Source organism: Aspergillus niger (assembly GCF_000002855.4).
Source record: "Aspergillus niger supercontig An02".
In the NCBI taxonomy this organism is placed as follows: domain Eukaryota; kingdom Fungi; phylum Ascomycota; class Eurotiomycetes; order Eurotiales; family Aspergillaceae; genus Aspergillus; species Aspergillus niger.
Genome location: NT_166519.1, coordinates 1,956,252 through 1,983,866, shown reverse-complemented (window position 1 = coordinate 1,983,866; position 27,615 = coordinate 1,956,252). Strand labels below are relative to the sequence as shown.

Sequence of the window (27,615 nt, the reverse complement as noted above, 5' to 3'; positions counted from 1 at the left end):
CACTTTGCTGCCATCCGGTAGAGTCACTTCTGGCATCGCAGTGCCAAGCGTTGACGAATTTAAGGCCACAAGGTCGGCGGCTGCGGGATTGGGCATGTCGTGACGATCAGGTGGAGCTTGGGTATTCTTAAAAGTAGTCGATGGTTATCTGAGCATCTGTATTTAGACGGGAAAGGTCGCCTTTTTGTATACTCCGTAGTTGAGGCTATGTCCGGAGGCTGTTCCCGGACATGAATGGGCCCTCCGCGGAGTTGCCGGGATCTCCGAGTGTAAGCTCGGAGCTGGAGTTAGATATGCTGCACTCGGCCAGAGCAAATTAACACGGTTTGAGATAGTCCTAACTTAAGCCAGATAGCCGCAGATTGTATTTACCGAACTCCAGTGAAGCTCAAATCATCTAAATCGCAACGGCGGATTAGTCTCCGCAAATTGCTACAATCTGAGCCCAACAGTCAAAGTTTAATAAAACAATTCATTCCCTAAACCATTCACGAGACCCCCTCCCGCCAAGGATTCAATCCGCGAAAACTTCCCCTGCCTCGATAGTCTCAAAAGCGCTCATAGTGTGATCCCACACCTTCTGCCTTAGTTGGTCCTTGTCGATCTTCTCATAGTACTTGGCGTTGTAGTTGGTATCTCCCGTTTTACCAAGGGAGTATACACCGCTTCCAAGCTTACCATCCGTCCCCATAGTAGTCTCCCCTTGGTTCTGCGACGAACTTGCTCCTCGTGGCGGATAACGAGACGATGCAAGGCTCAACATTCTGTCACCACTCTCAGATGGTGGAATAGTAAGGAACGGTGCAAAGAAGGGAACAAAAATGTAACGCCACAGCACCCTAAACCAAAGGGGCAAATCATGTTTTTCAAACCCGGGCCCTAACACGAGGCCAGGGAAGATGTGAATCAGACTAAGCTTCCCTCGGTTCTGCTCAGCCAAAGCTTCCATGAAGCATACATGCATGTATATCATATGTGAGCGAGCAGTCAAATAGTTATAGTTATTTAGATCGCGCAAAGAGAGATCGTCGGGAAATAACTTTTGCTCGTAGCCTGCTGCAAAGACCGAAACGACTGTTGCGGGGAGAGTCGACTTGAGTAGCAATGGAAGGAGCTTTGTTATTGCTCTCATTCGAGAATAGTACATCAAGGACATCGTGACGTCGATACCTTCTTTGGTGTCTGCGAAACCGTCAGAAGTGCAGACATATCAGATAGTATTAGGCGCACCTTTCCGTGGCTGAAAGATAGGCCCTCCCTGACTTAGCATGAGATAATCTATCCTTGGATCTTCTTGCTCCTTTTCTTCCATCTGAATGACCTCTTCGCAGACGCGATTAACGTTCTGAATTAGGGAAATATCCTCAGTTTGCAAGAATCTGATCTGGGCGTTGGGACAAATGCCACGACATTCTGCGATAATTTCTTCAGCGGCTTTGATATTTCTGCCAACGATATATGCACGGAAGCCTTTGCCACCCTTGGCTTCCGCCGTGGCCAAGGCACGCAGGGTATAGTGACCAATGCCTGAGGTACCGCCAAAGAAAACAGCAACCAATGGCTGGCGCTGAACTAGGGCAGTGTTAGAGGCATGCACGTCGTCTAATCCGACCATGGTAGATTGCTATAGGTAGTGAAAGGTTATGAAGGATGAGTATCGAATTCGAAACAGCGCAGCGAGGTCTGGGAGGCCTCATATATGGAGGGAAGTGAAATGCTTCGCACGGATTTAAGGAGTTTATCGGGGATAGGAGTAGCACATCAGTTAATATCCGATGCATGTTCCACGTTGACAAACAGATGAGCGAAAGAGAAAGCTTGAAAGGATGCTCGATATTAGGTACTATAGACCGTACCACGTACAAATTACCGGATGAGGGCTAGCGTGCCGATGATCCACGGGTCACTGCTCACATACGCTCTTGCTCTCTCCGCGCCACTTCTCACCTCAGAGCTATGGTAGCTATCTAATTAATATAACCGGTTATCGGGCTGACCCAGGCTTCACTGCGCGCTCATGTCGTCACCAACAATACCATCATAACAGGTATCTTCTCCTGGAAGGGTCTCCACCGTTCATCCACCACGTTATCTCCTCACCACTCCTGAGGCTTCTAATAATAGCCGAATAATCGGTCTGTTGCCATTAGGCAGCCACAGTCTAATAGCACCACGACTCATGCCCCAAAGGCGCTACCACAACAAGAGCCGACATGGCTGTTTGCAGTGCAAGAAGAATCGCACAAAGGTAGGTTGCATGGCTCCGTGTGCGTCCCGTGCTCACCCTAGTAGTGCGACGAAGATAGACCCCAATGTGGCCGATGCAGAAGGATAGGTTCGGCTTGCTCCTTGGCTACTCAGACAGCGAATTTGGTGTTCGTCGCACCCAGAAATGCAATGCCTCAGAATCAAGCCAGTAACAACTCATCTCGCGTCAATAACCAATCATCTAGCATATCCGACGGATATGGCAGTAATTCCCCTAGTGATCTGATGTCTGTTGCAGCTTCCACACCTGGAACGGAACACTCTGACGTGGAGTGTGATTTTACGGACATAGAAAAGGAACGGTTAAAGTTAATGAATCACTACGCCTTACACACATCAAAAAGCATCACGGACGTTATCATACCACAAGACCAAAACCAGTCGTTTTGGGGAGAGTGGGTTACTGAGTTGGCTTTCAAGCATAACTTTCTGTTGCACGGCCTTTTGGGGCTAAGCGCCTTACATTTGGCCCTGAAGGGTGTCTCAGCGCAGAGACACACGGTAATGGCTATCCGCCATCATGATCTTGGTGTCGCAATGTTTCGGCCTCACCTTTCTAACATCACACCAGAAAATCATGATGCTGTTTTTGCATTCTCATGCATTGTCGTCCTCTACACTTTTGGGATCCAGCGTCCCTTCGAGCCTACAGAAGACCCTATAGACAGGCTTCACCAGGTCTTCTCTCTCATTCGAGGATCATCTATTCTTGTCAAAGCTGATCACGAAACGATGGCACGTAGTCGTTGGTCCGTCTTGATGTTGCCACACCCGTTTCCACCAACAGTGCTTTCATCTGAGCTCGAGGATGTGCTAAGCAAACTCCTTTCACGCGCTGCGATGACGCCCAAAGCCGCTCGCATGGGTGTATATGAACCGGCCATACAAACTTTGAGACACAGTCTTGCAATGGCAGTAATGTATCGCCGCACTAAAATGACATTCTCGTATTTTGCTGTGATGAGTCCCCCAGAGTTCTGGTCAATGGTGCGCACTGGAGAGCCTCTAGCTCTAGTCATATTAGCCAATTATGCAGTTACTCTCCATTGGTTACGGGAAAACATATGGATGGCATATTGGGGGAAAGGAATCTTGGATGCCGTCCGTCAGAAATTGCCACTAGAGTGGCGCGAATGTATTGCTTGGGCTGTCCAAGAAACGGATTCCCCATCTGAACCAGATGAGGTCGAAGTTTACTCGGCATCAACGTCGGATCCACTGCCAGAGAAAGACCATATTACCGCCTCATCGACATTATAGACTGCGCGCGTCATCGTTTCGCTGGAATCTACTTTTCTCATGGCCTACGAATCCCAACTAGCTATCCTTCCGCTCGACACAAAGTGCTTCCCCATATGAACTGATATCGTACCCAATTTCTTCCAAATATGCCTTGAATCTGGCGTCCTCTGTTTCCAACTCCCGCGACATATCCGGAATCAAGAACCACGCTATCAACGCACCAACCATACAGAAAGCCGACCCGATCAGAAAGACAGCTTGTTGACCTTTTTCGGTAGACGAGAACGAATTCTGGATGGGCGTAAATACCTCGGTCCCGATTGATGCACCCGCCTTTCCAACTGCGGCGGCCAGACCGAGAAAGTGGCCACGAAGAGGGGTGGGAAATGACTCTGCAGCACACAGGAAGGTCGACACTCCGGGGCCCATCTCTCCCAGGGCGTTGAAAATGCCGTACATGACGACGAACAACGGGAATACCGACTGTATCGGACGAAGAGCACCGCCCAGGATGAAGCCCCATACACCCCAGAGCACAAAGCCGAGGGTCATGTTCTGCTTTCTTCCAATCTTATCCATCAGGAGCCCTCCCAGCAGGCAGCCAGGAAGATAGAAGCAGTTTATGACAGTCTGGTGGACCATATCAGCATCTCCACATCATGACATTCGGCTGCTTATTTCACGTACACCGTAACCAATATTCTCCACTGTCGTATTGTTCGGGCTTAGTTGGGCGATGATGGTCGAAGTGAAGAGTCCGAACGGATACGTGACAAAGTCGTAGCAGAACCAAGCGAGAGCTGGGATATCAGGGCTTCTGCTGGAAAGAGAATATACTCAGGTCTACCACTTACAGGTTCCCAGGATCGGTTTCCAATATCTACAAAGGACAAGCCAGTATGGATATCGCGACTTGATGGCGTACTTACGATATTGCTTCGAGTTGATCATACGTATCCGAAAGAAACACATGAAAACCGGAATCTGTCACGATTTTAGTACACCGCTTCGTGTTGAGGGGTCTTAGAGCATACCACAAAGCCAAGTCCAAAGCAAACTCTCCAAACACCACTCTTGATGTCCTGGTGGAAACAAGCAAGAACAATGAGGGCCACGATACCGGCAGCCACAAAGCCCTAGGCATGGGTCAGTTTAGTGAGGTGGAGCTCAGTCCTAATAGTATCCGGACACGTACCATGTCCACCGCAAAATCCGTGGTTGACGCGACCAGAAATCCTCTCTTCTTTCGGAGATTGGCGGTTTCATCAGCCGCTTCAGTTGCACCGGTTGCGCAGACGGGATATTCGCCGCCAGCGCCGAAGCCAGCGATGCCGCGAGCTACAATCATCATCCAAAACATCCTAAACATCGAGTCAGTATTCCCAGGATATAACTCATTCGGTGGAAGCGAGCCTCACCCCAACTCTGAAGTGCCATGTGCTGCAGCAGACAATATGATACCAAGCACCAAGAACGATGTAGTAGCCACCACTCCTGTTCTTCTTCCGACTCGATCGATCAGAGCACCGAAGAACAGCATGCCAAAAATCTCACCGATGAGAAAGGAGTTTGATAATCTGGTTTTGATGCTTGAGGACATGGTATTCTTGTACCTGAATGTGCAATAATGTCGTTATTAGAGAGTCCGAAACCATGGGTTTTTGGTGAGGACGAACAAGACAGAAAATAGGGGCTCCATGTAGCCAACTTCATCACGGATACTGAGATTAGTGATACTTCTTAGGCAGGCTGAGAATAACAAGTTTCGCCCAAAGGTGCACTCACTGATCTGAGCATTATAGCCATCACTGAACAGCCCCAGTCCCGAGACGACAACGTTCAAAACGCCCGACGAGGCCACCGACTCACCGTCTTCGATAGCTTCGGTGTCATCTTGCTTTGTTATTTCTACCTGATGGCTATACTTCGTGGTGATTTCAACCTGTTCGGTCGCGGAGCAATTGGTCGATACAGCCATGATAGGGAACTGCAAGGTGTTGATTGTCACAGAGTGCCCATCGAGCAAAAGTAGTCAGAGCAATTACGTGGATTATCGTCTGTCCTTAACTTGTCCCTTGCATTCCCAAGACATCTACTTCGCGGCAGCTCAGGGTTCCCTGGAGAGGAAATGGACTCCTCGAGAACGTGCCATGCTATCCAATAGCAGCCCGCATGGCTCGCACGAGATACATAGCGTCGCATCGCTGCCGGCAGACGAACCCACCTACCGTACAGCAGGCGGAAAGTTTTCGTCGAGGTCTATCTGATGTAACAGAAAGGATGAACTAAGGATGGACTATACCTTGTCCAGGCTGGGCCCTGGCGGGGATCTCCGCCTCGCTTAGGGAAGAAGGCCGTAGCCTGGCGGGGCTTATCAGGACGGCCCGCGCCCTATGATAGCGCCTCGTCCCGTGCACATGGGCCTTTCATCGCATCCTGAGTGGTTCTATGCCTCGAGATACGTTCAAGGGTCAGCCTGTCTCGTGCCTGGCCTCTGCGTAACCCCTCGTTGACACTTCTGCCTCGTGCTCCGACATGCCCCACTCTGGCACTCGGGCTTCGCACTGGCTCGGCTTGGTGACATATGAAGGTCGGCAACCGGATGTAAGTACTGTTCACGAGGAAGGGGCTCGCATTAGAGGATTTATGGGGGGCGGTGGCCCCAGTCTCTGTCAGGAAAAAGGACATGTGCTCTCTGCTGGTTTGAACCGAAGCATCAGTCCCATCACAACAACGCCGGCATCATGGATAACAGCCATTATGCACTGACGGAGGACCAGCTCCGGTTCTACCAGGAGAAGGGGTATTTGCTCATCCGAGGCTTTTTCAATGATCCTGAGACCAAGGTCCTGCAACAATGGACTCAGGAAGTGCATGACCTTCCGCGAACCCCAGATGCAACTTACATGCCTTATGAGGTGAGATCATAGTGTCGCCTTTCTTTAGCAGACGGCTGGCGAGCTAATTTCCGCTGCAGGAAGTAAATGCGGAAGGCAAAAGAGTTCTCTGCCGCACTGAGAATTATGCCAATTCTCATGCTGGCTTCGACAGTTTTCTGCGTGGTGAACGCATCTTGAGCGTTCTCCGTCAGCTAGCTACAGAGGAAATGATTCTTTTCAAAGAGAAAATTAACTACAAACTCGCTGGTAGTGGTAAGAAATGTAAACCTACTGCACTTGACAGGGTACCAATTAATGCGACGCAGGTGGCTTCTCCCCGCATATCGACGCTAATGCATATACTCACGTCAAGAAAATAAAGCACCTGACAGTGCTTGCTGCTGTTGATGAGATGACTTCGGAAAATGGTGGGCTTGACGTGGTTGACGGCAGTCATCTCATGGAGGTACCCCTTGGAGAAGATCGCTGCATTGGACCTACGTGGGTCAAGAGCCAAACATGGACACCTTGCAATCTGCAACCGGGTATGTCTGTTATATTATGACTGCTATATTCCAGGCATTAACCATCATCTTACACAGGTGACATTCTCGTTTTTGGCTCCTACCTTGCCCACAAAAGTGGCGCCAACACCAGCTCCAAGGACCGACGCGCAATTTATGCCACATACAACCGCTTGGCCGAGGGTGACCTGCACGATCAGTACTATGAGGATCGTCGCAAGCTGTGGCCTGCCACACACATGCGGAAAGAGGGGGAGTCGTATGAAGAGGGCAGGATGCGGTATGGCTATGGCTCCCCGATGCTTACGGTCGAGGGTCAACAGCCGGTACTGGCGTAGCGTAAACTTAGGGTGTAAATCCGTGGGTGTATAGCCTGCTAAGGACAAGGGAAAGAAGATATTTGGAACGAGCAATTCGGCAGTCTAGTATTTTACAAATTCTGTTCTACATCGCGAAGCAGTCAACCATGTAGATCAAACGATCAACACTTCATACTAAATGACACAAATAAGAATTCTATCTCCAACCATTCCAGCACCGGAATCATATTTTATAGTCTAATCCAGAATACCTCTAAACAAAATTGATAAGAGCGAAAGCACGTGGGCTCATGAATCCCGCAGAAAATCGTACCTATATAACCCCTCCCCCCTTCGTCTCTAGTCCCACATCCTCATTATCCTCCTCTCCCCAAAGCAAACCACCTCCATACATCACCCTCCTCCCCTACTTCTCCGGAATGACTCCCGAAACTCCCCTCGATAAAGCCACCTACCTCGTAAACTCCCTCGAGAAATACGGACAAGGCGACTACATCGGCGAATCCATCAGTCAGCTTGAACACTGTCTACAAGCCGCGCACCAAGCCCAGAAATCAGGTACGATAAACACTCCACTCCACTACAAGAGCACCAAATTATCACCATAAGATGAAGAACGATAGAAAATTACAGAGACTCAAAAACCAAACTATGTCAGGCGCATCCCCCGAACTAATCCTCGCCGCCCTCCTCCACGACATCGGCCAAATCATCCCCCTCTCATCCACAAAGGAAGTCCGAATGAACCTGAAATCCAATAACAGTAACAGCACCGAGAACGTCGGCCGAATGGGCCACGAAACCATCGGAGCGGAATATCTTCGTTCACTGGGTTTCAGTGAGAAGGTTTGTCGGTTAGTGGAGAGTCATGTTCCTGCGAAGCGGTATTATTCTCTCCTAGCCTAACACCTACTACTACTGTCTTTAAACTTTCGAGCTGAGAAGATAATGACCAACCGGAATAGGTACCTTACCGCCACAAATAAAGCATACTACGAGACATTGTCGTCCGCATCGAAGAAATCACTAGAGTTCCAGGGCGGGCCGTTTAAGGGCGCTGAGTTAGAGGCCTTCGAGACGGATCCGTTACGTGATGAGATGGTCAAGTTGAGACTTTGGGATGATGCGGCGAAGGTGCAGGGGATTGAGGAGAGTACGCCGAGGGCGGGGGAGTATCGGGATCTGATTCGGGTGCATTTGGAGGGGAGGTGTTAGGGTGGGTAGGTGTTCGTGATCGTTTGGGTATGAAAGGGGCTGTGTATGGTCTGGATAGAAGGTATAAACATCTGTCTTGATAAAGAGAGCGAAATTTTATGGGATATGTGTCTCCTACCGTTAAAGTTATAGTTCTTGACTCATGAAAGGCATGGCTCTACGTGTCGGTAGGAAGTCATATACTAGCATGCAAACCCGCTTTCACGACCGACACAAGTTGGTTACCAAACTGTACGAGAGAAACAGCATATGCAGTTTATCTCATCACCCGTGTAATCAAAAAGTATTTTATCAAAAATTGCATTCACATTGATAAACCAATTATCGCGACTAGAGGAGTCTCCGCAGGACGGGGAGTATTCCGCCGAAGAAAAATAAAAAGAATGCATTGTCGGGGAGTCGAACCCCGGCCACTCGCTTGGAAGGCGAGTATCATAACCGTTAGACTAACAATGCTTGTTGTTATAATCTGTAACTAACTTCAACCTATAGGCAAACCTTTCAAAGCTGTCCAATCGAGCAATGGAGCCATTATCATATGAAAAAGGATAGCAAACACCACTCTCAGTTCCACTAAGTTCGACAATTGGCCTAGTCGAGCAAATACACTATTGTTATCTGCATGACTCGGTTTATCTGGCGTCGTAAGGGATCACGAAGCTGACTTGGTTAGGCCGTCTCTTGGAATAGACGACCATGTCAAATGGGAGTGGCTGCTGTATGCTACTTCGGAAGGCATAGCTTCGCAGCTGGAGATATGCAAATGATCGCTACCTAACAGAGACGATGTGATGCATAGTATTTGCGTGCGAAATCGAGTACTTCGTTGCATCACTCAGTACGAAGGGTAGTGGGGGCAGGTCGATAAACTACTTGCATGGACAGCGAGCATTCTGCCAACACTCTACCGGATACATGCCTATCATTGACCAAATTTGACGAAGCATTTACCCCTTCTCAGAAAGACAGGTCATAACGAATCGGTCATATCGACGTAGATCATATACGTACAGAGAAACGCGTTTGATCGATAACAGTCACTCGACACACTATAAACATCATGTGTCCGTCAAAGACTTGGTGTATTCCAGACCAACTTCTAGATATCATATGGCCATCAACAGTGTAACCAGACGCCGTAAACACGCACACCCAGACCCATGGATTTTGCACCCGAACCCAACACCCACAACCGCACCGGAGAATTGCCAAAAAAAAAAAAGAAAGTGTAGAAGTCAAAGCGCAGGTAGCAAAGAAGAGAAAATGCTCGGGACTATGCACATATTATACCCCGGCAGCAACAATAGGCAGAAAGTAGAAATGCGAAGAAAAGGATATCTGAAAAGGCTCAAGAGCGCGGAGAAGAAAAGAAGTATACCTGCGCCGGTGAGGCGTTTATTTCACCCGCGTGGGACTCCCGGCGCTACCAACGCGGCCGCTAGCCTTCCGGACCTTCGTCTCACTCCTGCTGTCTGTGGCACGCCTGGGGCTCGTCCGAACCTTTGTTACTGCAATCGCTCCACTGCCACTCTTGGTGCTCACAGGAGTCTTCGGTGCTGCATAAGCGGCAGCATCGCCCCAATTCTCTCGATCGTCGTCGTTCAGGGTGTAGCTAGCAGTTACCGTAGCCGAGTAACTGACAGACCGCTGACTAGGAGATGCGACAGGGGATCTCGAGGAACGCTTCGCCAACATACGCAATTGAATCTCCTCTTCACTCTCACTGCTGTCGTTGCTGAGACGGTGGTGTCTGTGGCTGGTCTGTTCGCCATTCTTATTGCCATCCTTGTCCACAACCAAGCTTCCAGATGTGGTACGGGCATAGGGGTGATGGCGAGAATCTTTTCTATGTGATTTGCGGGGCTGTCCAGGAGTGGGTGCGGGAAGGTACTCTTCCGCCTGGGTTCCAGCACCTTCGTTATGGTCGATCTCGCCAAGTGCAGCACGCTTTGAGTGGCCGTTGTTCGGCGGGGTGGCGACAGGTCCATTGGCCCGCTGTCTGGTAGTTGGCCGTCCAGGAGTGATGGGAGCAGCCTGCATCTGAGCCAGCTTCTCCTTCATCGAATCTTCGTACCACCACTCGCGGAAAGAACCCTGGTTGAGGTGTAGCCAGTGCTGCTGAGGACCGACCACCATGCCTGGCCGCATGAATCTCATAAAAGCAATAATCTCGTTGGCGGTGAACCCGTATCTGTAGATCAGGTATGCGCCGATCAAGCAGCCAGTCCGTCCCAGGCCGGCCTTGCAGTGAACAGCAATGCCCTTCTTCTTACTGATCGTCTCGTGTGCCATCTTGATAAAACGACGGACAAGTGGCAGGGGAGGGCAGGTTCCGTCTTCGAAGATCATATCCACATGGGTGATACCCAGAGCCGTGAAGTACGAGGGGGAGTACAATTCGGAGTTCAGTCTGACAACAAGACCAATGTTGCGGGATGAGAAGTGCGCCAGGACATTTTTGAAAGGAAGAGGTAGCTTCGAAGAAAGGACTTCGGAGACGGTCGATGGAAGCGCCGCAAACTCGGGCGTGTTTTGAGGGATTGGCGCAATCGGTTGGTGCTGCGGCGAAGCGAAAGCGAGGAACTGCGGGGTGATCCAGTTGAAATCACCCATGTCAACACGCTCAAACTTCTCATACCTGACATTGTTGTCAGCAAAGTCAATGAGAGCCACTGGGGTCATACATACTCTTCAAGACTAAAGTCCCTGAGGCTACAAAGCGACTGCTCCTTAGCCTTCCACACACCATAGACGACATCCTGGATGTTTAGGATGAAATCCGCCTGACTATATCCAGCATCACGGAAGGGCATGTATGGAGGATCGGCTTGCGCGATAGGTGCTAGAGCCAGGTGCGGAGGCCAGGCCTGGATGAGGACCATGTAGCAGGCAACCAGGCAGGCCGCATTGGCACGGCTTCGTGCATCCGTCTTCGAGTAGAATACCACTGCACGGTCACGGTTCTCAGGCTCCCCGAGGATCTCGTGGAACTGGACCGCAAAACGATACAAGTGACCAATGTGTAGAGGGCCGAAATCCGCATGGAAGGAGTTGTACAGCAAGACATCATCTACTGTGAAATAGACAGGGCTGCGCTTCTTGCTAGGAGTGCTAGGCTGAGCCCTCGCAGAGCGCTTGGACGGTGACCTCGGCTGCTCGAGGGGATAAGGAAACGGTGTTCGTGCATCAGGAGGGTTATCGTAGGAGGCGAGGTAGAGACGATCTGTTTTGCCCGAACGGTTAGCAAGCTGCAGAGAATCACTTCCACTAGCGACGGAATTTCCAGCTGTAGTGACTCCGATATGCTCGTTCGCAATGAAAGGAAGCTAACGAACCTTGAATATATTCAATCACTTGCCCATATCCACTGTTGGTAGCCATCTTGACTGTGGTGATGCGACAACCAAAACAATAGTCGCTAATGGGGGCAAGGTGTAGTCAGAGGAATAGAAGAAAGGAAAGACTTGACAAGATGAACCTGTCAAGAGATGCAATGCTGCAATTGAAAGGAGTAGAGGGAGCTCTGTCAATGGATAGAGAAATAAACAAAATAACAGTTCTGAACTAAAGGCTCATGATCTGATCTGTTGGCGCTCCTAAACAAACGGCGATGCAAATAAGACACGGGTGCCGATAGGGTAAGGATAGCACGAGGAAGTCCAGGGGAGGAGGAGGAAGATATACACGAGCCCGGACAGGGAGCGGTAGAGGCTGGAGACCGACAGTGCGGAGCGTGAGGGGAAGAGAGAGGAGAGGAAGTGAGGGAAAAGTTGGCCGCACGAGAAGAAGATAGGCTCGAGGCCGATGAGTCTGCTTTGGGGGGCAACTGCGATGCACGCTCAGTGGCTGCTGTTATGTTGTGATTCCCCTGATCCGGCTTAGCGGCCGCCGTTGACAGGACAACGTATAATGCCTCAGGCCGCCGTAGCTCCGGGTGATGTCCCTGGCCGTCACGGGACTGTCACCTTAGTCAGTCCTTCTTGCCTCCCCACAGGCAAACAGACCAAACAAACGGGCGCCGCAGCCATCCCTCACCAGCCACAAACAACTGCACACCCGTCCATGTGACCGCCCCGTGACATTTGTTTGTTTTGCGGCCATTGTTGTGGGTGTCAGGATGGTTGTCGCATCAACTTGATCCCCTCATCAGTATGGTCTCACAGTCCGGACTTCTTCTTCAGCTAGCCCTCACATAACCTTTTCTCTGTCATTCCTGGTTGTGTTCATTGCCGCAACCAAAGCCAGGATTTACTTCACCTGCCTGAAGTTATTTGTCTCGATATATCTCGATATATATAACGGACCACATGTATTCGACGTTGCATCCTGATGGTGCTAACAACGAACAATCAACAGTCGCGCAGCATTATGAATGTAATTGATAGACAAATCAGGCTACATATATGAATACAGCAGCTACTACTATTCCTTCCCAGAGCATGCACGGAAATTAGGGGACGATGAACCACAAACAGTTCTGGAACGCTGCAGTTCCCGCTCACCCTTTTGAGTTCAGGTTACCTGTTGATCCTTCCACACCAACGCCTCACTTGGCGCAGACTGCTAGTACCCTTACCACTACGCACATACTCTTCCCATATCAGCCCATCGCAACAAAATAAAGACACTGGTGTGGACTTTGACAATCTAAATCTCCTAGAGTCTGACGTCACTCATTAGGCAGCTTAAAGCCAAGCCAGGCTAAGTCCTGTGCCTGACTAGTAACTATCTAACAGAGCTACTGAAGTACTTAATCCACCTGGGCACACGATTACTACTGATAAATTCGCTCGGTAATAGACGAAAGGCAGGTACCGGAGGTGCTTTCTGAATGATACTTTCGTCTGAATCTCGGCCGATGACGGGGTGATTGAGCTACCGCGAACACGAATGATGTATTGCATGGCCGTCTCAAAAATGATATTTAGTGGGGAGGCTATACCCGGTTAGCGTATGAGTGGTTAACAATCCGATTGTGGTTGGAATCTGCGCCTTATCGTCATGCTGATCGCCCTGCCCAACAACGGTTCTCGAAAATGTAGTGGGTGGATCGGATCGACAGGGATGGAGGTACTGCCTGGCAAAGCTGGCAAGCAGACAGCGGCTGGCTTTTTTGTGAACCTAAATCACTTGCCACACCATCACCTTGCCATTGTTGAAGGTAACATTCAGCGCGACGCTGGGTTCATGCCCCTTTTTGCCTGATGAGTCTAAATAGGATTACGCGATATAGGACTACGCGATTAGTAGTAACCTGCTCATTCATTATTGCTCCTATTGAACGCTTCCCTTCAACTAAAACGCTTTCTTCAACTAGAACGGGAGAATTGATTACTTCACTGAGCTAACAGCTGACTATGAGCCTTTGAAACGTCTGGTTCAATGATCACCATGTTGACCAGAACAGGAATATACAGGATAAGGTTCCGCGGGGTTCCTGGGCGAGCCCCACCACACCCACGGAGGTTTAATGAGATACAGACATTAACCTCCGCATTGCTGCCAAAGCGACAGTCTTGACCATCATCGGCAATCGCATTCGGAGTGGAGTACCTTTTAAGATTTCACTATTGAATCCCTATCCCAAGGTAGGAGAAAGGAACAGAGGCCAATATATACCCGCCCACATCAAGCACTATCGATTTATGCCTGAAATTTGGTCATGGCATACTACGATGTGAGAAACGAACAATCACCCAACGCTTTTCAGTACCATAATATGCATCTACTAACAGACACCGCCTGTGATTTGAACATAGCATGAATAGAAATGGTTCTGTATTCTACAAACCCTTCTGGTCAGAGCAGGCTGGCATCATTTGCCTGCTATATTCTTAATAACTTGCGGGCTTGGATTAAGCTCATCGGATGAATGACGCTCTACCATCCCATCTGAAACGACGGAGTGGTGTCATTGGATCGCGATGTCGATCCTCATTTGTGCGAGCTCCTAAGGTGCCCGATTCATGGATATGGAAGTCAGCTTCATTGCCAGCTTCCCCTGAATCGAAGCTCAGCACACGAAATTTCTTCCAGCGTTGTGTATTTAATGGAGTGTCCGACCTGCTGCTATCCTTTCTCTCTTCAAGCACTTCGCTCAGTGTCAGTCGTTCTCTTAAAACTCAAGCCCTCAATCACTCCTTTCTTGCAACTACAATACACTCATTAACTTTCTTTATCCTCTTATCAAATATCCAACACATCACAATGAAGTTCACTGGAATTGCTGCTTCTCTTGCCCTCGCTGGCACTGTCTCTGCCGCTGCTATCCCAGTTGTAGATACTACCGTTCAGTCTACGCTTAGCCAGCTGACTGGCGTTCTCGGGAAAGTCGACAATGTTGTCGGTGGTCTTGTTGGCTGCGCTAGCACCGACCTCACTGGTCTGAAAGACGGTATGCTACCTATGACCGTGAACCTCTGCTAGGGAGACCCACTGATATAAAGATATGTAGAACTTTCCACCATTGAAGGCAAGCTGACCCAGCTGCTTCCCTCCAACAAGCGTGACCTTACTGGCACTGTCGGTGGCGTTGCTACACCTGTGGTCGGAATCGCCGGTGATGCCGCTGGCACCGTTGGGGGTGTTACCGGCGGTGCTGTTAACACTGTTGGACACGTCGTTGATGGAGCCGTCAACACCGTCGAAGGTGTTGCTTCGCCCGTTGTCAAGACAGCTGGTGCTGCTGTCAACTCTGTCGCCTCCCCTGTCGTCAACGTGGCTGGCGGAGCCGTCGGCACTGTCAAGGGAGCAGCCAGCGGCGTTGTCTCTGCTGGTATGTATAGATACCTAGATTCATGTACAATAACTAACGGTATACCAGACGTCAACCTGAAGCGCGACATCACCGACCTTTCTGGTCTTTCCGAGACTCTTGTCGCCAAGATCCAGAGCGGTAAGTGACATTCTGAGCATGAATAGTAAAGTAAGCTTACTGACCCTTCCAAGGTGACCTGACCGCCGGCGCCCTTGAGAACATCCTGGGCCTCCTCAGCCAGAACGGTGAGTTGATCCGAAAAGGTTTGAAGAGAACATCGCTGACAATAGCCTAGGTGGTCTCGCCAACCTTCAGTCTGTCCTTTCCCTTCTGTAAAGGATGACCGGTTTAAATAATCTTGCTTTCTCCCACGACAAACACCCAATGTTCAGTGATGCGTCATGGAAACCTTCGATCAGGGAAACCTTAACGAAGTCATGACTTGGTGGGAGGGCTCCTTCTGTTGTACATTCGAGCGAATCTTCTATTGTTGGGCCTAGGAGAGCAGCCTTGGAAGAGTTCCGCCTGCCGTATATATACTTTGATACCAGAATAATTGTAATGTCTTGAGGTCACACTCATTTTCTGCCTAGTATTTGATAAAGGAAAGTGAACAGTTACCTGATAAATAGGTTAGAAAACTGCTCGACGATAACCTCATTGCCTTCAATCTTTCCATATCATATTAGCAATGGCGTAACTTGGCTACCCAGCACCAGAACTACAGTACTCAATTAGACTATAATGACCGAAATGCTTGGCAATACAGCTTGCGAGAAATCACAAGCTGGCCGATGTCGCTAGGCCATACTATCAGATACACTTGTTGTAGCCTGAGGCCACAATGCTTACTCATGCCTTATCGCACATCCCACTCTTTCCCCGCCTCAATATCAATCTTTCTCACCAGCGTTACGCTCTTTATACGAGTAATTCGACTTGCTGCTTGCATTACACTCCCCTTGGAATACTTCACTCTCAGGAACTACATACACATACCATAATGGCATCCAACGGAACCCCCACCGAGTTCCCTTACACCCTGTAAGAAGAGTCAAACTCCCCTTGTCCATAGCACATCAACACCACTAACCAACGATAAATCTCGACAGCACAATATCCCTCCCTCTCCCCACCAATCGCCTTGCATCCGCTGCCCTCCGCACCCTCGAAGTCGACACCGAGCTCTCCCCCTTCGTCAAGCGCAGTTTCGCCCTGACAACGCCAACCAAAGAGCAAACCGCCGAGGAAGAAGCCAAAACCGTGCTGGAGACGACCTACTGCGCGACTACGAATCGCATGCTGCGTGTCTCTGTAAATGGCTTCATGGAAAATCTGGCAGTTGTGCTTGGGGTGATGGAAGAATTGGATGTGGATGTTCTAGATGCGGATGATGATAAATGAATGATGGGTCTGTTTTAGTGCAGACAGAAAACTGGAAAAGCAAATGCGAGGTTTACTGTGCTATGCTATGCTACACGCTACAAGCGGCATTGCTTGAGGGATAGATGTGCCCGATAATTGGGTCGATCGAGACCATATCGGTATTTTGCCGCTGGTCATGATCGTTCGGACGGAATACACGGATACCGGGTGTTCCTCGCGGTGAAGACGAGCCGCGTCCGGGGGGTTGTGGATGGGAGATGTGCGTACCGTGGATGGGGCATACCACCAACGTACATGTGTGCGTGGGCTTGTTATGCGATGAAGCTTGAATTGTGAATTGAGTCAGGAGTGTGTATAGCGGGTTGGGTCATATGTGGATGGCGTGGAAAGTGGTCTGTCAGATTGTATAATGCGAGGGTCTAGAATGAAAGATCACTAATGTCTACCTGTTTTCCCATAATGAAGTCTGGCAAGGTACGGATAGATACGAAGAATATACGGAGCCCCAGTCCCAAATAGAAAGAAGCAATGCCACTAAGCTCCAATAGCCGTGCATGATGACCATGCCTTAATTTAAATCCCCAGAAACCACGACATAATGTATCCACCTGGAGTCTCAAGTATTTGGAATACTTAAATGAGCCACCAGTGCACTGATCAAAAATATCCCAGCATCCACTGATCACTAATCAATCCCATTAATTCCATTATGCAAAATAACTATACATCCTCAACCAACCACAAGAGCCATAAAAGCAACCAAGCCCAAAGCAGCAAAAGCGCCGGTGGCGCCGTAACGGGATTTACACGTGCAAAATCCCCCAAGCCACTTTTGGGCCCGAAACCGTATCGATCGACCCGCAATCATTCAGTCCGTTTTCTGCTGTTGATGACATCGATACTGGTTCGGCATCCGGAATCTCTTGTTCCCGATCCATCTGGTTCCATTTCCCCCCTCATTGCTGCTCCTCTTTGGGTAATGCGCCTACCACGATCATTGACTGCCGGCCCCCCTCTTTCTCTCTTCTTAGCCGCCGATGCGTTTGTCATCGATCATCCCATTCACTGATTTATCATCCCCAAGGTCGAGACTCGCTTCGTCAACTACATATCTAGTGGCGCATTCCCTGGTACCAGTACGATTCATCAGAACTACTGCTCCTACTGGTCCATATCACCTTGCGACATCACTGCGATCAAGCCATCGGAACATTTTTCCTCTCCAGCGCATTTACTCACCACCATCACTTCCATCGTCGCATTCCCCAAGACTAAGACTACTATCAACCATGTCTTCCGCAACGACCTTCTACGACTTTGAGCCTGTCGATAGTACGTTATTCGCCCTTTTTCACTTGCGTTTAAATGCCACCCCCTTTACTTCATTTCCAACTAACCACCCCTCTCACCCGCACAGAAAAGGGCTCCCCCTTCCCCCTCATCGACCTCAAGGGCAAAGTCGTCCTCGTCGTCAACACCGCCTCCAAATGCGGCTTCACGCCTCAGTTCCAAGGCCTGGAGAAACTCTACCAAGACATCAAAGCCAAGCACCCGGAAGACTTCACCATCATCGGATTCCCCTGCAACCAGTTCGGAAGCCAGGACCCCGGTTCCGACGACGAGATCCAGTCGTTCTGCCAGATCAACTACGGAGTGACGTTCCCCGTGCTGGGCAAGTCGGACGTTAATGGCGATAAGGCCGCGCCGGTGTGGACATGGATGAAGGAGCAGCAGCCCGGTCTGTTGGGGCTGAAGCGCATCAAGTGGAACTTTGAGAAGTTCTTGATTTCGGCGGATGGAAAGGTTGTGGGTCGCTGGGCTAGTTTGACCAAGCCCGAGTCCTTGGAGGAGCCGATTCTGAAGGAGATTGAGAAGGCGAAGAAGGAGGGGTCGTTGGCTTCTTTGAAGAAGGAGGAGGCCAAGGCTGAGGAGGCGACGGCTTAGTGTGTGTGTCGGAGGAAGTACTATATTAATATTTATATTATATCTGTGTGAGAGAACGGGTGTTTGGTTGGGATGATACCATGCAGCTGCTGTTGCAGCTGCTGTCTTTTATATACTGAGTATTATATAATGGTTGTTACATTACTCTAGGAGAGTGGGGTTGCGAAACGAAACTCTTCAACTGCCGTGCCCTGGACAGTGTCGTTATTTCATGTTCATATCATATGCTAATTTAAGTCTCTGTGTTTAATTTACGCCGCAGCGCTACCCTTGGGAATCAAATTGCGCAAAGAGAGATCGTAAACGACATCCTCCACCTTCTTAACCTGTACCAGCGCATTAGCATCCCATAATCTACAACCTCACAGATAGAAACTTACACTGTATTTAATTCCATCACTCCTCTTCCGCAAAATATCATTCTTCAGGTTCAGCAACTGGAAGCCCGCAAACAAATCCTTGATGAAGTTGCCAATTTGCACCGGCCGGGTATAGTCACCCAGAGTGACCGAGTTGACAGCCAGACGGGCCTGCCACATCTTCTATCAGCAAATAGTAGTCCAATAACAAATCAATATGGGGCACGGAGAAACTGACCAGCTCCTCGACCATGGAAATCAGCGCAAGCAAATACTCCTCAATAGTGAGATGGAAGGCATCCTGTTCTTTGAGATTCACGGGGACTAGATATCATCATCATTAGAATCGAATCCACTACACAATTCGAAACTGTTAATGAATACAAGGAAGTGAGAACCTACCACCCAGGAAATTTCCAACCTCTTCTATCGTCAGAAACGAAGAGGAGCTGTTCGTCTTGTACTCTTCCAGTCCGCCTAGCCAAGCGCAGAGCTCGATCGACGAGACCTGTTGATTGGCTGATTAGCTCTCGTCTGCAATAAACAAACCCCAGTAACAGAAGGGGCACGCACAAGGTTCTGCAACTCGCGCGTCCACACCCCATTGTACTTGTAAAACGGGTGCTTGTCCGCCACAGTCTTCAACCGAGATACTTCATCCCTCTGGGCGATGATCTCCTTGGTTGCGTCATCGAGAACGGGTTTCACTGTCCATATTAGCTGTTTCGCCTAAGCAGTCATCAGGATATGAAGAGAGGAGTCAATCATACACTGATCAGTGGGAGTAGAATGAGCTCGCGAAAGAATAGCCTGGGTAGATCTTCCTATAATCCGATCCTAATAGTCAGTCGACGAATCTCAAATCGAGATAATCCCAATTCTGAGAATTCATATAGGGATAGGTAAGTAGGTAAGTACCCTTTCTAGCAAGCGTCTGCACAATATCGTGAAGCTCCTGTACATCTTGTTAACACAACGGCGCTTTGCTTTCGGTTTTGTCTCTGCGCTTGGCGCGGGCACGGGTCAACTTACATCGCGGACCGCGGCCTCCTCGTCAATCTTGGCCTGCAGGTCTTCGAAGATGTTGTGATCGATCATGATGGATTATTTGTTTATTATCTGATATGTTGTGGTGGATGATAATTGAATGGGATTCGCGATGTGGGAGAGATGAGTTGATGAATGTTACGTCAGGGAAACAAAGCTGAAAAGAGAAATTGTGGGGCAGGTTTTCTGCCGCTTTGGCTTGGATTTTATATCACTGCGGATGACTACTAGAGATGAGGAGGGGTTTCTCAGTGCAGGAGAACTTAGAATGATGAGTATTTCAGCTTCACTGATGGGCTCTGAGAATGTCGATGAATTTGACGTTCTATAGTATTTTGTAGCGCCTTTCACAGTTTTAGCTTATCTGCAATGTCACTACGAAAGCAAGATACACCCCCACACAGCGCTCCTAATTACAAGCAAAAGTCGCTAGTGATTGAGAACATCACATTCATCTTAATTCTAACGAGCCTCTAAGAAAGCCCACACATTCATAAATCATAGCAAGTACCCGGGTAATACCAACCCCACAACATCCAGGACCATCAGTAACGGTACCTCGTCGAGTAATCTACAGCAGATATCATGCATCAGCCAAAACCATCCAGCCTGTAAGAAGGCAATCAAGACAGTATATAGACTTACCCTTCGGGCTGACGACCAGACCACGTCCCTTCTTCGCACCCTTGTAGATGGTCTCGATGATATCGATCATCTCCTGCTTGTCTTCAAGCACCCAGTTCAACTTGTTGTTGTTACCTGTGCCGAAATCGCACATCATGTGCTTATTCCGGTAGAAAAACATGATGGTCATTGGGTCGAAGAGTTCGTACATCGTGTTGAACTCGGGTACCTCGTCGATGTCGCAGAGGTAGATTACGGCGAAGTCTGGTTGGGGGTTAGTCACTGCGAATTTCTTCTTGCCGGAGAAAGTCGTTTTGGGAAGGAGGAATGGATAAAGGATTTCTTGACGTACTCTTCACACGTTCAGCGATCTTGAAAAGGACTTCGTCCTGACGCATGCCTGCGATTCACTGCGTTAGCTTACACCCATAGTGTGATCAGGGAGATTTGTGACGTCGTACAGTCGACATCGTGATCGCGACCGAATCGGATGACCTTTATACGTTTGGTTAGTATGATATGATATGCTTCGCAGCCATGACTTGGTGATATGTATACACACCACAAGTCTGTCCTCCTCGGAAAGGATAGCCTGGTCGACGTGCCAGGCCGTACGCAGATGTGGCAGAACGACGGAACCCATGGTAACGACTTATTGCCCGTTCGAGCTAGAATAGCACTTCTAGTTGGTGTTATCGAGAGAAAATCGTTGGTGTTCTTGACCCTTGCAAGTGATGTAGTTGATAGGAATCACGTGGGTATGGGGGGGTAACGCCGAACCTGCGTTGCTATTTCTCGAAGTTTCGGATGAGGTTTCTAACCATATTTATTGACTACGGACATCTATCAAGCACTACATTCATCATGCGAAGTATTTACTACTAGATCAGACTTTCTTCTCCAACCAGTCGGACAAGCCGACCAAATTGATGAAAAAAGGGTGTTCGCGTCGATCGGGGGTAGTGTAAGCCCGATGACACTGTGCAGCAAGACATGCGCAAGCACAGAGGTCTCGCCACGGGATGCAAAAATAAGATTAATCAATGTTGTGTTCCTTAGAACACTTTCAGAGATTAAACTGAAAAGAACAGATACTACACTTGATCTAAGCCAAAAGGCAAAGAGAGCTGGAGAAGAAAAGAAAAAAATTCTAAAGGACGGGGCCCCCGAGAGGTTTATATAGGATTGGGTGGGTGGCCCGTGCGCAGAACACCGGCTAGTGCCGTTGAGGTAAACAACAAGCGAGAACTGCCGCCATGACTAAGAGAGCTCTCATTGGCCCAGCCCGCGACTCAGTCAGATGACGAGCAGCTGCCCTAATCAGCGTTTTGCAAGCCCTATCCACATACCCAAAACGGATTAGTGACACGCACTTGTCCGACTCGAGCATCTCCATCGACCTTCGACAATTTCTCTCTCCAAGGCGCAGGATATACACCTCTTTGCGACCAGCTAATCCCTCTTTCTATCCTCCAAAAAACCCCCTCCCATCCGTCACAATGGCCCCCGTTGCTGTACGTTTCCTTCCTTGAGACTGCTTTGCTGTTCTCCCCGAATGGGTCCATGTCCATGAAGATGTTTTCTCTGCGTTGAAAAATGAGAGAATACACTTTTCATGGGAAGAAACCCCGGGGTTCCGACATTATGGAACAGTAGGCTAATCATTTATTTTCGGACTATAGACTCGTGGTCGCAAGGCCCAGAAGGTCACCAAGAAGGTATGTGCTTATCGCAATCGCAATCGCAGGCGCAAGTAAAATTCGTGGGTACTAATTGTTTATCTTATAGTTCGTCATCAACGCTTCTCAGCCCGTGAGCGACAAGATCTTCGACCTCTCTGCTTTCGAGAAGTTCCTCCACGACCGCATCAAGGTCGAGGGCCGTGTCGGCAACCTCGGTGACAAGGTCGTCATCTCCCAGGCTGGTGACGGCAAGGTCGAGGTTGTTGCTCACATCCCCTTCTCTGGCCGCTACCTCAAGTACCTGTATGTTCCTCCTTCCATTGATTTAATACAAGTTGGCAAGATGCTAATTGTTCCTCCAATAGCACCAAGAAGTACCTCAAGAAGCAGCAGCTCCGTGACTGGCTCCGTGTCGTCTCCACCTCCAAGGGTGTCTACGAGCTCCGCTTCTACAACGTCGTCAACGACGAGGGCGAGGAGGATGAGGAGTAAATTACTCCTTCCGGAATGACAACAACCAAAAAAATCCAAAAATGACCGGATGACAAGTGTGCTCGCGTCAGGGGGTTACCAATAAATGGGAGCGATATCTGAATTGAGGGTTATCACTTGGAAGTCTGGTTTGGGTATAGATGTGCTCTACAGGGAGGGATTCCTATACCGCTTTGGCGATGGCTGGTGGTTGGCTCGGAGAAGTCTGTTCCTGAAAAGGTGGACAATCCGTGGCTGCCCCGGCTTGTCATGGCTACCTCTACTCATGACGTTATGACTGGTAGATACACGATTGAATAGAGCAATCTATCACTCGAACCTAATGTTGTTCCGTTGTAAATTACGTAGTCGGATGTTGTACAATTTGAGTACGCGTAAACTGGGTATCACTAAGTGTACTAATCTATGTCATCGACAATCGTGTCGTTACTCTCCCAACGCCGAGCTTGCCCGCTTTTGACCCGCTCCCGATCCAAGCCTTCCATGTGCTGCTGCAGCTTCCGCATCGGCGCCTGGTGGAGGCACAAGCTGGTCGTTATGTATGCGCCAGCCTTTAGACTTGAGGACCTTCCACGTCTCTGCTGCCTTGACCCTCACCAGATCACCCGTAGCGATCGAGTCTTCCTTTGAGTCATGGCCGCTGCTGCCTCCCGTTTGGATGTCTCGATCTAGGTGTCTTCGGCATAGAGTCTTCAAGCTCATACGGAGAGGTAAGCCCCGGGGATGTGGGTAGAGGAGCACAGTATCAATGATTGTCGGATGAATGATGCGGCACGCATTGAGGTCATTATCGATCGCATGACCAATGAGTGGCGTATCTGGTTGAAGGCATTCGAATAGAAGCGCCCGGGCTACAGCAGGCGACTCGACAATCTGCAATGGAGGCGAGTCCACTTCCCCGTCCTCCAACTGTGAAATCGTCTGAGAGCCAGAGCTCCCATAGGGAATGGCTTTCGTGTAGTGCTCTGGGAAAACACCAGAAAACCGGGAATTCAAATCCAACACTTCACCGATGGGTCTGACCAAGATATCCAAGAGCGTCTTGCCTTGAGGCCAGCTAACAGCGGTTAACCGAATCAGTTCCAATCCCAGTGTCGTGTAACCCATTTCACAGTCGAAGCAAACTGGCGGGAGTCGCCCCTTCTCTGGTTGTTCCGGGGTTTTCTGAAACTGGAGTACTGATGCGAGTCGTTTGGTTTCCGATACCTTGAATACATGGGTCTTGCCCTTGGTACAGCCAGCAGAAGTTCCCACTGACTCGTTGCAGCACGAGAAGTATGCATCTTTGTGCCCCGTGATGTGATCGGTCTTCTTCTTGGGCGGATAGAGAGGTTTGCCCGGGTGATATGTGCATTGCCCTCCAGTCGTCAAGGTTCCATCCTCCCGACGACCAGGGAAGACTTGGAACCTGCCTCCACACCGATCGCACTTTTCCCATCCCTTGGATTCAATAACACCTTTCCTGGCACCTTCCACTTCAGCGTCCGTCGGAGGTTTTGTAACGTAGCCGTACTGCTCGAGACCTTCCAGACGTGTCACAAGCTTATTCGCCAATGCTATCTCTTCCTTTGCACTAAGCCCAGTGTCAAGAGGTTTCGGTTTTGACTGTTCTGGCCCGGGCGCAATCTTGTAATAACGCTCATTAAGGTGGGTTTTGACGTCATTGGCCCATTCTTCCTTGCTCATCTTTGAGAGCTTTACTATACGGAGCTTGATGACATTAGAGTATATGCTTGGATTCTCTTTGGCGGTCTTTTCCTCTTCATCCAAGGCCATTGTGATAAGCTCATTCGGCGTGAGAACAAGATATTTGTCCTGGCTTTCTTTGTCTTTGGCCAACTTGTCATTTAGAGCAGACATACCGGCATGCAACTTGGTGAGGATGGCCAGACGCACACCATGGGGCGCGGGTGCTTTCGTCAGCATCCGAGGGTTTAGGCTTTCTCGCGGTGCTTGCCTTGGTGGGAGAGATTTTCGAGAGCCGGGAGCGCTTGCTTTGGCTGATGTAGACGTTGGCTTTGCTGGAGGCGTAACTTCCCTTAATAAGGACTGAAGCTTGACGTTGGCTTGGCCATTGAATTGGGATGGCTTGTTCGACGGAGCTTTTGACACAGAACCTTGACTGAGTGCCTCTTTAGCGGGCGAAGATGCCGGCTTGCCAACTGCCTTGGCCTTTTTCTCGTCACCCGGAGCATGTGCTTTGGGTTCGACAGCTGTTTCGCCTGATGTTGTTCCTATTTCGTTCTTGACTGTTCTTGGTATATGAGTGTTCTGACGGCCTCCTTGGGAGGCTGATGTGGAGGCGACGTCCCGGTGAGAGAAGATGCAGGTCAAGAGCAAGCAATTTTGCCCTTCAGGACAAGGTATATCCTTGAATAGACCGAGTGGTGCAAACATTGTGATAGAAGAGAGAGGAAGTTGTTCAGTAAAGAAACAGAAGTCAGGTGTAGATAAAGAAATGAGTATATAGCAGGTATACAAAGATATCACTCATGCCTCGCATTGCTTCGCAGCATGTACTAAACATATAGACAAACTGAAAGAAGTTGCTTGGAGCTGCGGTGTCAGCCACAATATCAGTTACAGATCCGATACAGCACTGAGAAAAGTTGATTAGGCCGTCTTATATGAGCTTTGAGCACATCTGTTTCATCCAGAGATTATGCCTGTCATGGGCAATGAGCCAGCCAGTGTGGTGAGGACAAAGATCTGTGCGAACGGCAGTGCCCTTTTGATCGAGTCCACTTCAGGTCTGGTGTAGTTATATTATGCTATCCGGCTAGGAAGGAGACTCGACAATTTGATATGGGGCAAGGAGGAAGTCCTCCTGGAGTTAAGCCAGGTCCGAGATACGAAGCTGAAGCGAAGCTGCGGATCGGAATGCTGTCATGCAAACCATGCAAACAAGCACCTGCAGCTGCCAGAGGGCCTATCAGCCTCGCCAGTCAATTTGGGCGATTCAAGCTCTCTGACTACAAGCATTATTCATTAACACCAATACTCTGTAATAGAAGAACTATACAGATGGATAGGTGACGACTTCTGCAGGGCGGGGACCCTCTCCAGATCAGGCATCCATCCGATGACGTTTCCTTATCGTGGCTTAGTAAGGAGCCAACGGCGTTCAAGCTGACAGCAGCCAGCAAGATACTCAGCCTCCACCCTCAGGAATTGGCCGTGAGTCAGTGGATTATTTAAAGAGGATGTTGAATGAACTGGCTACAATCACTCGATATAGCATAGCAGCACGTTGACACCAGCTTCAATCCACACCCTATCTCAACTACAGCCAACCATGGAGCTCGATAACGGCCACCCGCCGACTGAAACGTCGCGGAATGCCGACCACCTCTGTGTATTTGTACACGGGTTAGCTATCAGTCCCCAAATTTGCTGCTGAAACCAATTGACATATGATGATGACAGACTATGGGGCAACCCTTCCCACCTGGACTATGTCACCTCATCGCTGAGGAGCCGATACGGCGAAGACCGTCTCCATATTCTTACGGCGAAGCGAAACGCCGGCAACTTTACCTACGATGGCATCGAGGTCGGTGGTGAACGAGTGGCACATGAGGTTGAAGAAGCGCTGGAGGAGCTGGCAGCAGCAGGGCATCATATCAAGAAGTTGAGCATGGTGGGATACTCGCTTGGAGGTCTTGTGGCTCGATATGCGCTCGGGCTGTTGTATTCTCGGGGATGGTTCGATAAGCTTGAGCCAGTAAACTTCACCACGTTTGCATCGCCGCATGTGGGCGTTCGAAACCCCCAAAAGGGAGCCTGGGGCTTCCTCTGGAACAATGTGGGGCCTCACACTATATCTATATCCGGAAAACAACTGTTCATGATTGATTCGTTTCGCGACTCAGGCAAGCCGCTGTTGAGCGTGCTAGCCGACCCGGACAGCGTCTTCATCAAGGCATTGAAGAAGTTCAAGAACCGTACCGTGTATGCGAACGTTGTCAACGACCGGTCCACAATTTACTACACCACGGCAATCTCGACGATCGACCCATTCCATGACCCGGACAATGTCCGCATCAATTACGTGAAGGGCTATGATCCGGTCGTGATCGACTCTGATAGGCATATCCTGCCGTCAGACAAGCAACGCATAGCATCACACTCACTTGTTCCCCAAGCACAGCAGCAAATCATGAGATACCTGGCAGAAGCCCCCTTCCAGCTCCTTTTTACCACCATCCTATTCATCGGCTTTCCTATCTTCCTCGTTAATTCTGCCATTCAAACCATCCGCAGCCAACGACGAATCCGTCTGCACGAAGAGGGACCCATGGGAACCGTCTTCGGACGCTACCGGGTCCCCGTTGTTGTCCAAGGTGTGCAGCACGCAGTAGAAGAGGCTTTCGAGCACGCAGCCGCCGACCAAGGTCCAGACTACCTGGACGAGAGCAAAGGAGAAACGAAACAGATGGCCTCCGCAAGGAGAGCCAGGACAAGCGAAAGCAAGAGCAGTGCACTCCTGGGCGATGACAGCCCCGACGGCGCCTCTGAACCACTACTCGCCCACGAAGGCCACGAAACCCAAGAATTCCCAACCCTCGCATTGACGCCGGATCAATTCGACATCATCGAGTCACTGAACTCTGTGGGCTTCCGAAAGCACCCGGTCTACATCCACAATCACCGACACAGCCACGCCGCGATTATCGTCCGTATGCCCAAGCCGGGATTCGAAGAGGGCAAGGTAGTCATCAAGCACTGGCTTGACCAAGTTTTCGAGCTTTGATAATGGCCCGGAGACGATAAACACGAACCTCAGCTGCCCATGCAACACCCACTTGATAGACTTTCCCCACTCACTTCAGTCATCGCCTCACTGTACTCCGTACTAGCACTCTAGACGAAGACC

General features: G+C 49.6%; 14 protein-coding genes and 1 non-coding gene across 15 annotated transcripts; 8 read left to right on the top strand and 7 right to left on the bottom strand.

The window, feature by feature from the left end:
• Window positions 1–514: 514 nt before the first annotated feature.
• On the bottom strand, window positions 515–1,615 carry An02g08200 (uncharacterized protein; the record flags this gene model as incomplete). Its single annotated transcript, XM_001399915.1, has 2 exons — window positions 515–1,182; window positions 1,231–1,615. 2 exons carry the CDS (start codon window positions 1,613–1,615, stop codon window positions 515–517), a joined length of 1,053 nt encoding a protein of 350 aa, XP_001399952.1.
• Window positions 1,616–2,213: 598 nt separating this feature from the next.
• On the top strand, window positions 2,214–3,391 carry An02g08190 (uncharacterized protein; the record flags this gene model as incomplete). The annotated part of the gene is made up of 3 exons (XM_059746441.1): window positions 2,214–2,248; window positions 2,307–3,255; window positions 3,293–3,391. The coding sequence occupies 3 exons, from the start codon at window positions 2,214–2,216 to the stop codon at window positions 3,389–3,391; spliced, it is 1,083 nt and encodes a 360-aa protein (XP_059600037.1).
• Window positions 3,392–3,585: 194 nt separating this feature from the next.
• Window positions 3,586–5,488, bottom strand: An02g08180 (uncharacterized protein; the record flags this gene model as incomplete). The annotated part of the gene is made up of 8 exons (XM_059746440.1): window positions 3,586–4,140; window positions 4,198–4,310; window positions 4,365–4,494; window positions 4,545–4,646; window positions 4,706–4,871; window positions 4,929–5,123; window positions 5,187–5,259; window positions 5,296–5,488. 8 exons carry the CDS (start codon window positions 5,486–5,488, stop codon window positions 3,586–3,588), a joined length of 1,527 nt encoding a protein of 508 aa, XP_059600036.1.
• Window positions 5,489–6,254: 766 nt separating this feature from the next.
• On the top strand, window positions 6,255–7,251 carry An02g08170 (uncharacterized protein; the record flags this gene model as incomplete). Its single annotated transcript, XM_001399912.3, has 4 exons — window positions 6,255–6,428; window positions 6,488–6,662; window positions 6,716–6,934; window positions 6,992–7,251. 4 exons carry the CDS (start codon window positions 6,255–6,257, stop codon window positions 7,249–7,251), a joined length of 828 nt encoding a protein of 275 aa, XP_001399949.1.
• Window positions 7,252–7,652: 401 nt separating this feature from the next.
• An02g08160 (uncharacterized protein) lies at window positions 7,653–8,448 on the top strand (the record flags this gene model as incomplete). The annotated part of the gene is made up of 3 exons (XM_001399911.1): window positions 7,653–7,791; window positions 7,892–8,117; window positions 8,199–8,448. 3 exons carry the CDS (start codon window positions 7,653–7,655, stop codon window positions 8,446–8,448), a joined length of 615 nt encoding a protein of 204 aa, XP_001399948.1.
• Window positions 8,449–8,832: 384 nt separating this feature from the next.
• On the bottom strand, window positions 8,833–8,904 carry tRNA-Gly (TCC). The gene has a single exon. It is a non-coding gene; the product is annotated as a tRNA-Gly (tRNA).
• A 939-nt stretch (window positions 8,905–9,843) lies between these two features.
• Window positions 9,844–11,829, bottom strand: An02g08140 (uncharacterized protein; the record flags this gene model as incomplete). The annotated part of the gene is made up of 3 exons (XM_059746439.1): window positions 9,844–11,086; window positions 11,137–11,734; window positions 11,784–11,829. The coding sequence occupies 3 exons, from the start codon at window positions 11,827–11,829 to the stop codon at window positions 9,844–9,846; spliced, it is 1,887 nt and encodes a 628-aa protein (XP_059600035.1).
• Window positions 11,830–14,655: 2,826 nt separating this feature from the next.
• On the top strand, window positions 14,656–15,541 carry An02g08130 (uncharacterized protein; the record flags this gene model as incomplete). The annotated part of the gene is made up of 5 exons (XM_001399909.3): window positions 14,656–14,842; window positions 14,903–15,223; window positions 15,272–15,343; window positions 15,397–15,450; window positions 15,501–15,541. The coding sequence occupies 5 exons, from the start codon at window positions 14,656–14,658 to the stop codon at window positions 15,539–15,541; spliced, it is 675 nt and encodes a 224-aa protein (XP_001399946.1).
• Window positions 15,542–16,049: 508 nt separating this feature from the next.
• On the top strand, window positions 16,050–16,609 carry An02g08120 (hypothetical protein; the record flags this gene model as incomplete). The annotated part of the gene is made up of 2 exons (XM_001399908.3): window positions 16,050–16,249; window positions 16,318–16,609. The coding sequence occupies 2 exons, from the start codon at window positions 16,050–16,052 to the stop codon at window positions 16,607–16,609; spliced, it is 492 nt and encodes a 163-aa protein (XP_001399945.3).
• A 1,271-nt stretch (window positions 16,610–17,880) lies between these two features.
• Window positions 17,881–18,535, top strand: An02g08110 (uncharacterized protein; the record flags this gene model as incomplete). Its single annotated transcript, XM_001399907.3, has 2 exons — window positions 17,881–17,923; window positions 18,009–18,535. 2 exons carry the CDS (start codon window positions 17,881–17,883, stop codon window positions 18,533–18,535), a joined length of 570 nt encoding a protein of 189 aa, XP_001399944.3.
• A 251-nt stretch (window positions 18,536–18,786) lies between these two features.
• Window positions 18,787–19,992, bottom strand: An02g08100 (uncharacterized protein; the record flags this gene model as incomplete). Its single annotated transcript, XM_059746438.1, has 7 exons — window positions 18,787–18,861; window positions 18,916–19,065; window positions 19,133–19,218; window positions 19,297–19,402; window positions 19,444–19,614; window positions 19,665–19,718; window positions 19,927–19,992. The coding sequence occupies 7 exons, from the start codon at window positions 19,990–19,992 to the stop codon at window positions 18,787–18,789; spliced, it is 708 nt and encodes a 235-aa protein (XP_059600034.1).
• Window positions 19,993–20,486: 494 nt separating this feature from the next.
• An02g08090 (uncharacterized protein) lies at window positions 20,487–21,208 on the bottom strand (the record flags this gene model as incomplete). The annotated part of the gene is made up of 5 exons (XM_001399905.1): window positions 20,487–20,512; window positions 20,587–20,829; window positions 20,918–20,965; window positions 21,027–21,060; window positions 21,128–21,208. The coding sequence occupies 5 exons, from the start codon at window positions 21,206–21,208 to the stop codon at window positions 20,487–20,489; spliced, it is 432 nt and encodes a 143-aa protein (XP_001399942.1).
• Window positions 21,209–22,064: 856 nt separating this feature from the next.
• An02g08080 (60S ribosomal protein eL22) lies at window positions 22,065–22,739 on the top strand (the record flags this gene model as incomplete). The annotated part of the gene is made up of 4 exons (XM_001399904.3): window positions 22,065–22,079; window positions 22,248–22,283; window positions 22,354–22,550; window positions 22,613–22,739. The coding sequence occupies 4 exons, from the start codon at window positions 22,065–22,067 to the stop codon at window positions 22,737–22,739; spliced, it is 375 nt and encodes a 124-aa protein (XP_001399941.1).
• A 426-nt stretch (window positions 22,740–23,165) lies between these two features.
• On the bottom strand, window positions 23,166–25,136 carry An02g08070 (uncharacterized protein; the record flags this gene model as incomplete). The annotated part of the gene is made up of 1 exon (XM_059746437.1): window positions 23,166–25,136. The coding sequence occupies one exon, from the start codon at window positions 25,134–25,136 to the stop codon at window positions 23,166–23,168; it is 1,971 nt and encodes a 656-aa protein (XP_059600033.1).
• An 898-nt stretch (window positions 25,137–26,034) lies between these two features.
• Window positions 26,035–27,492, top strand: An02g08060 (uncharacterized protein; the record flags this gene model as incomplete). The annotated part of the gene is made up of 2 exons (XM_001399902.1): window positions 26,035–26,108; window positions 26,166–27,492. The coding sequence occupies 2 exons, from the start codon at window positions 26,035–26,037 to the stop codon at window positions 27,490–27,492; spliced, it is 1,401 nt and encodes a 466-aa protein (XP_001399939.1).
• Window positions 27,493–27,615: the final 123 nt, after the last annotated feature.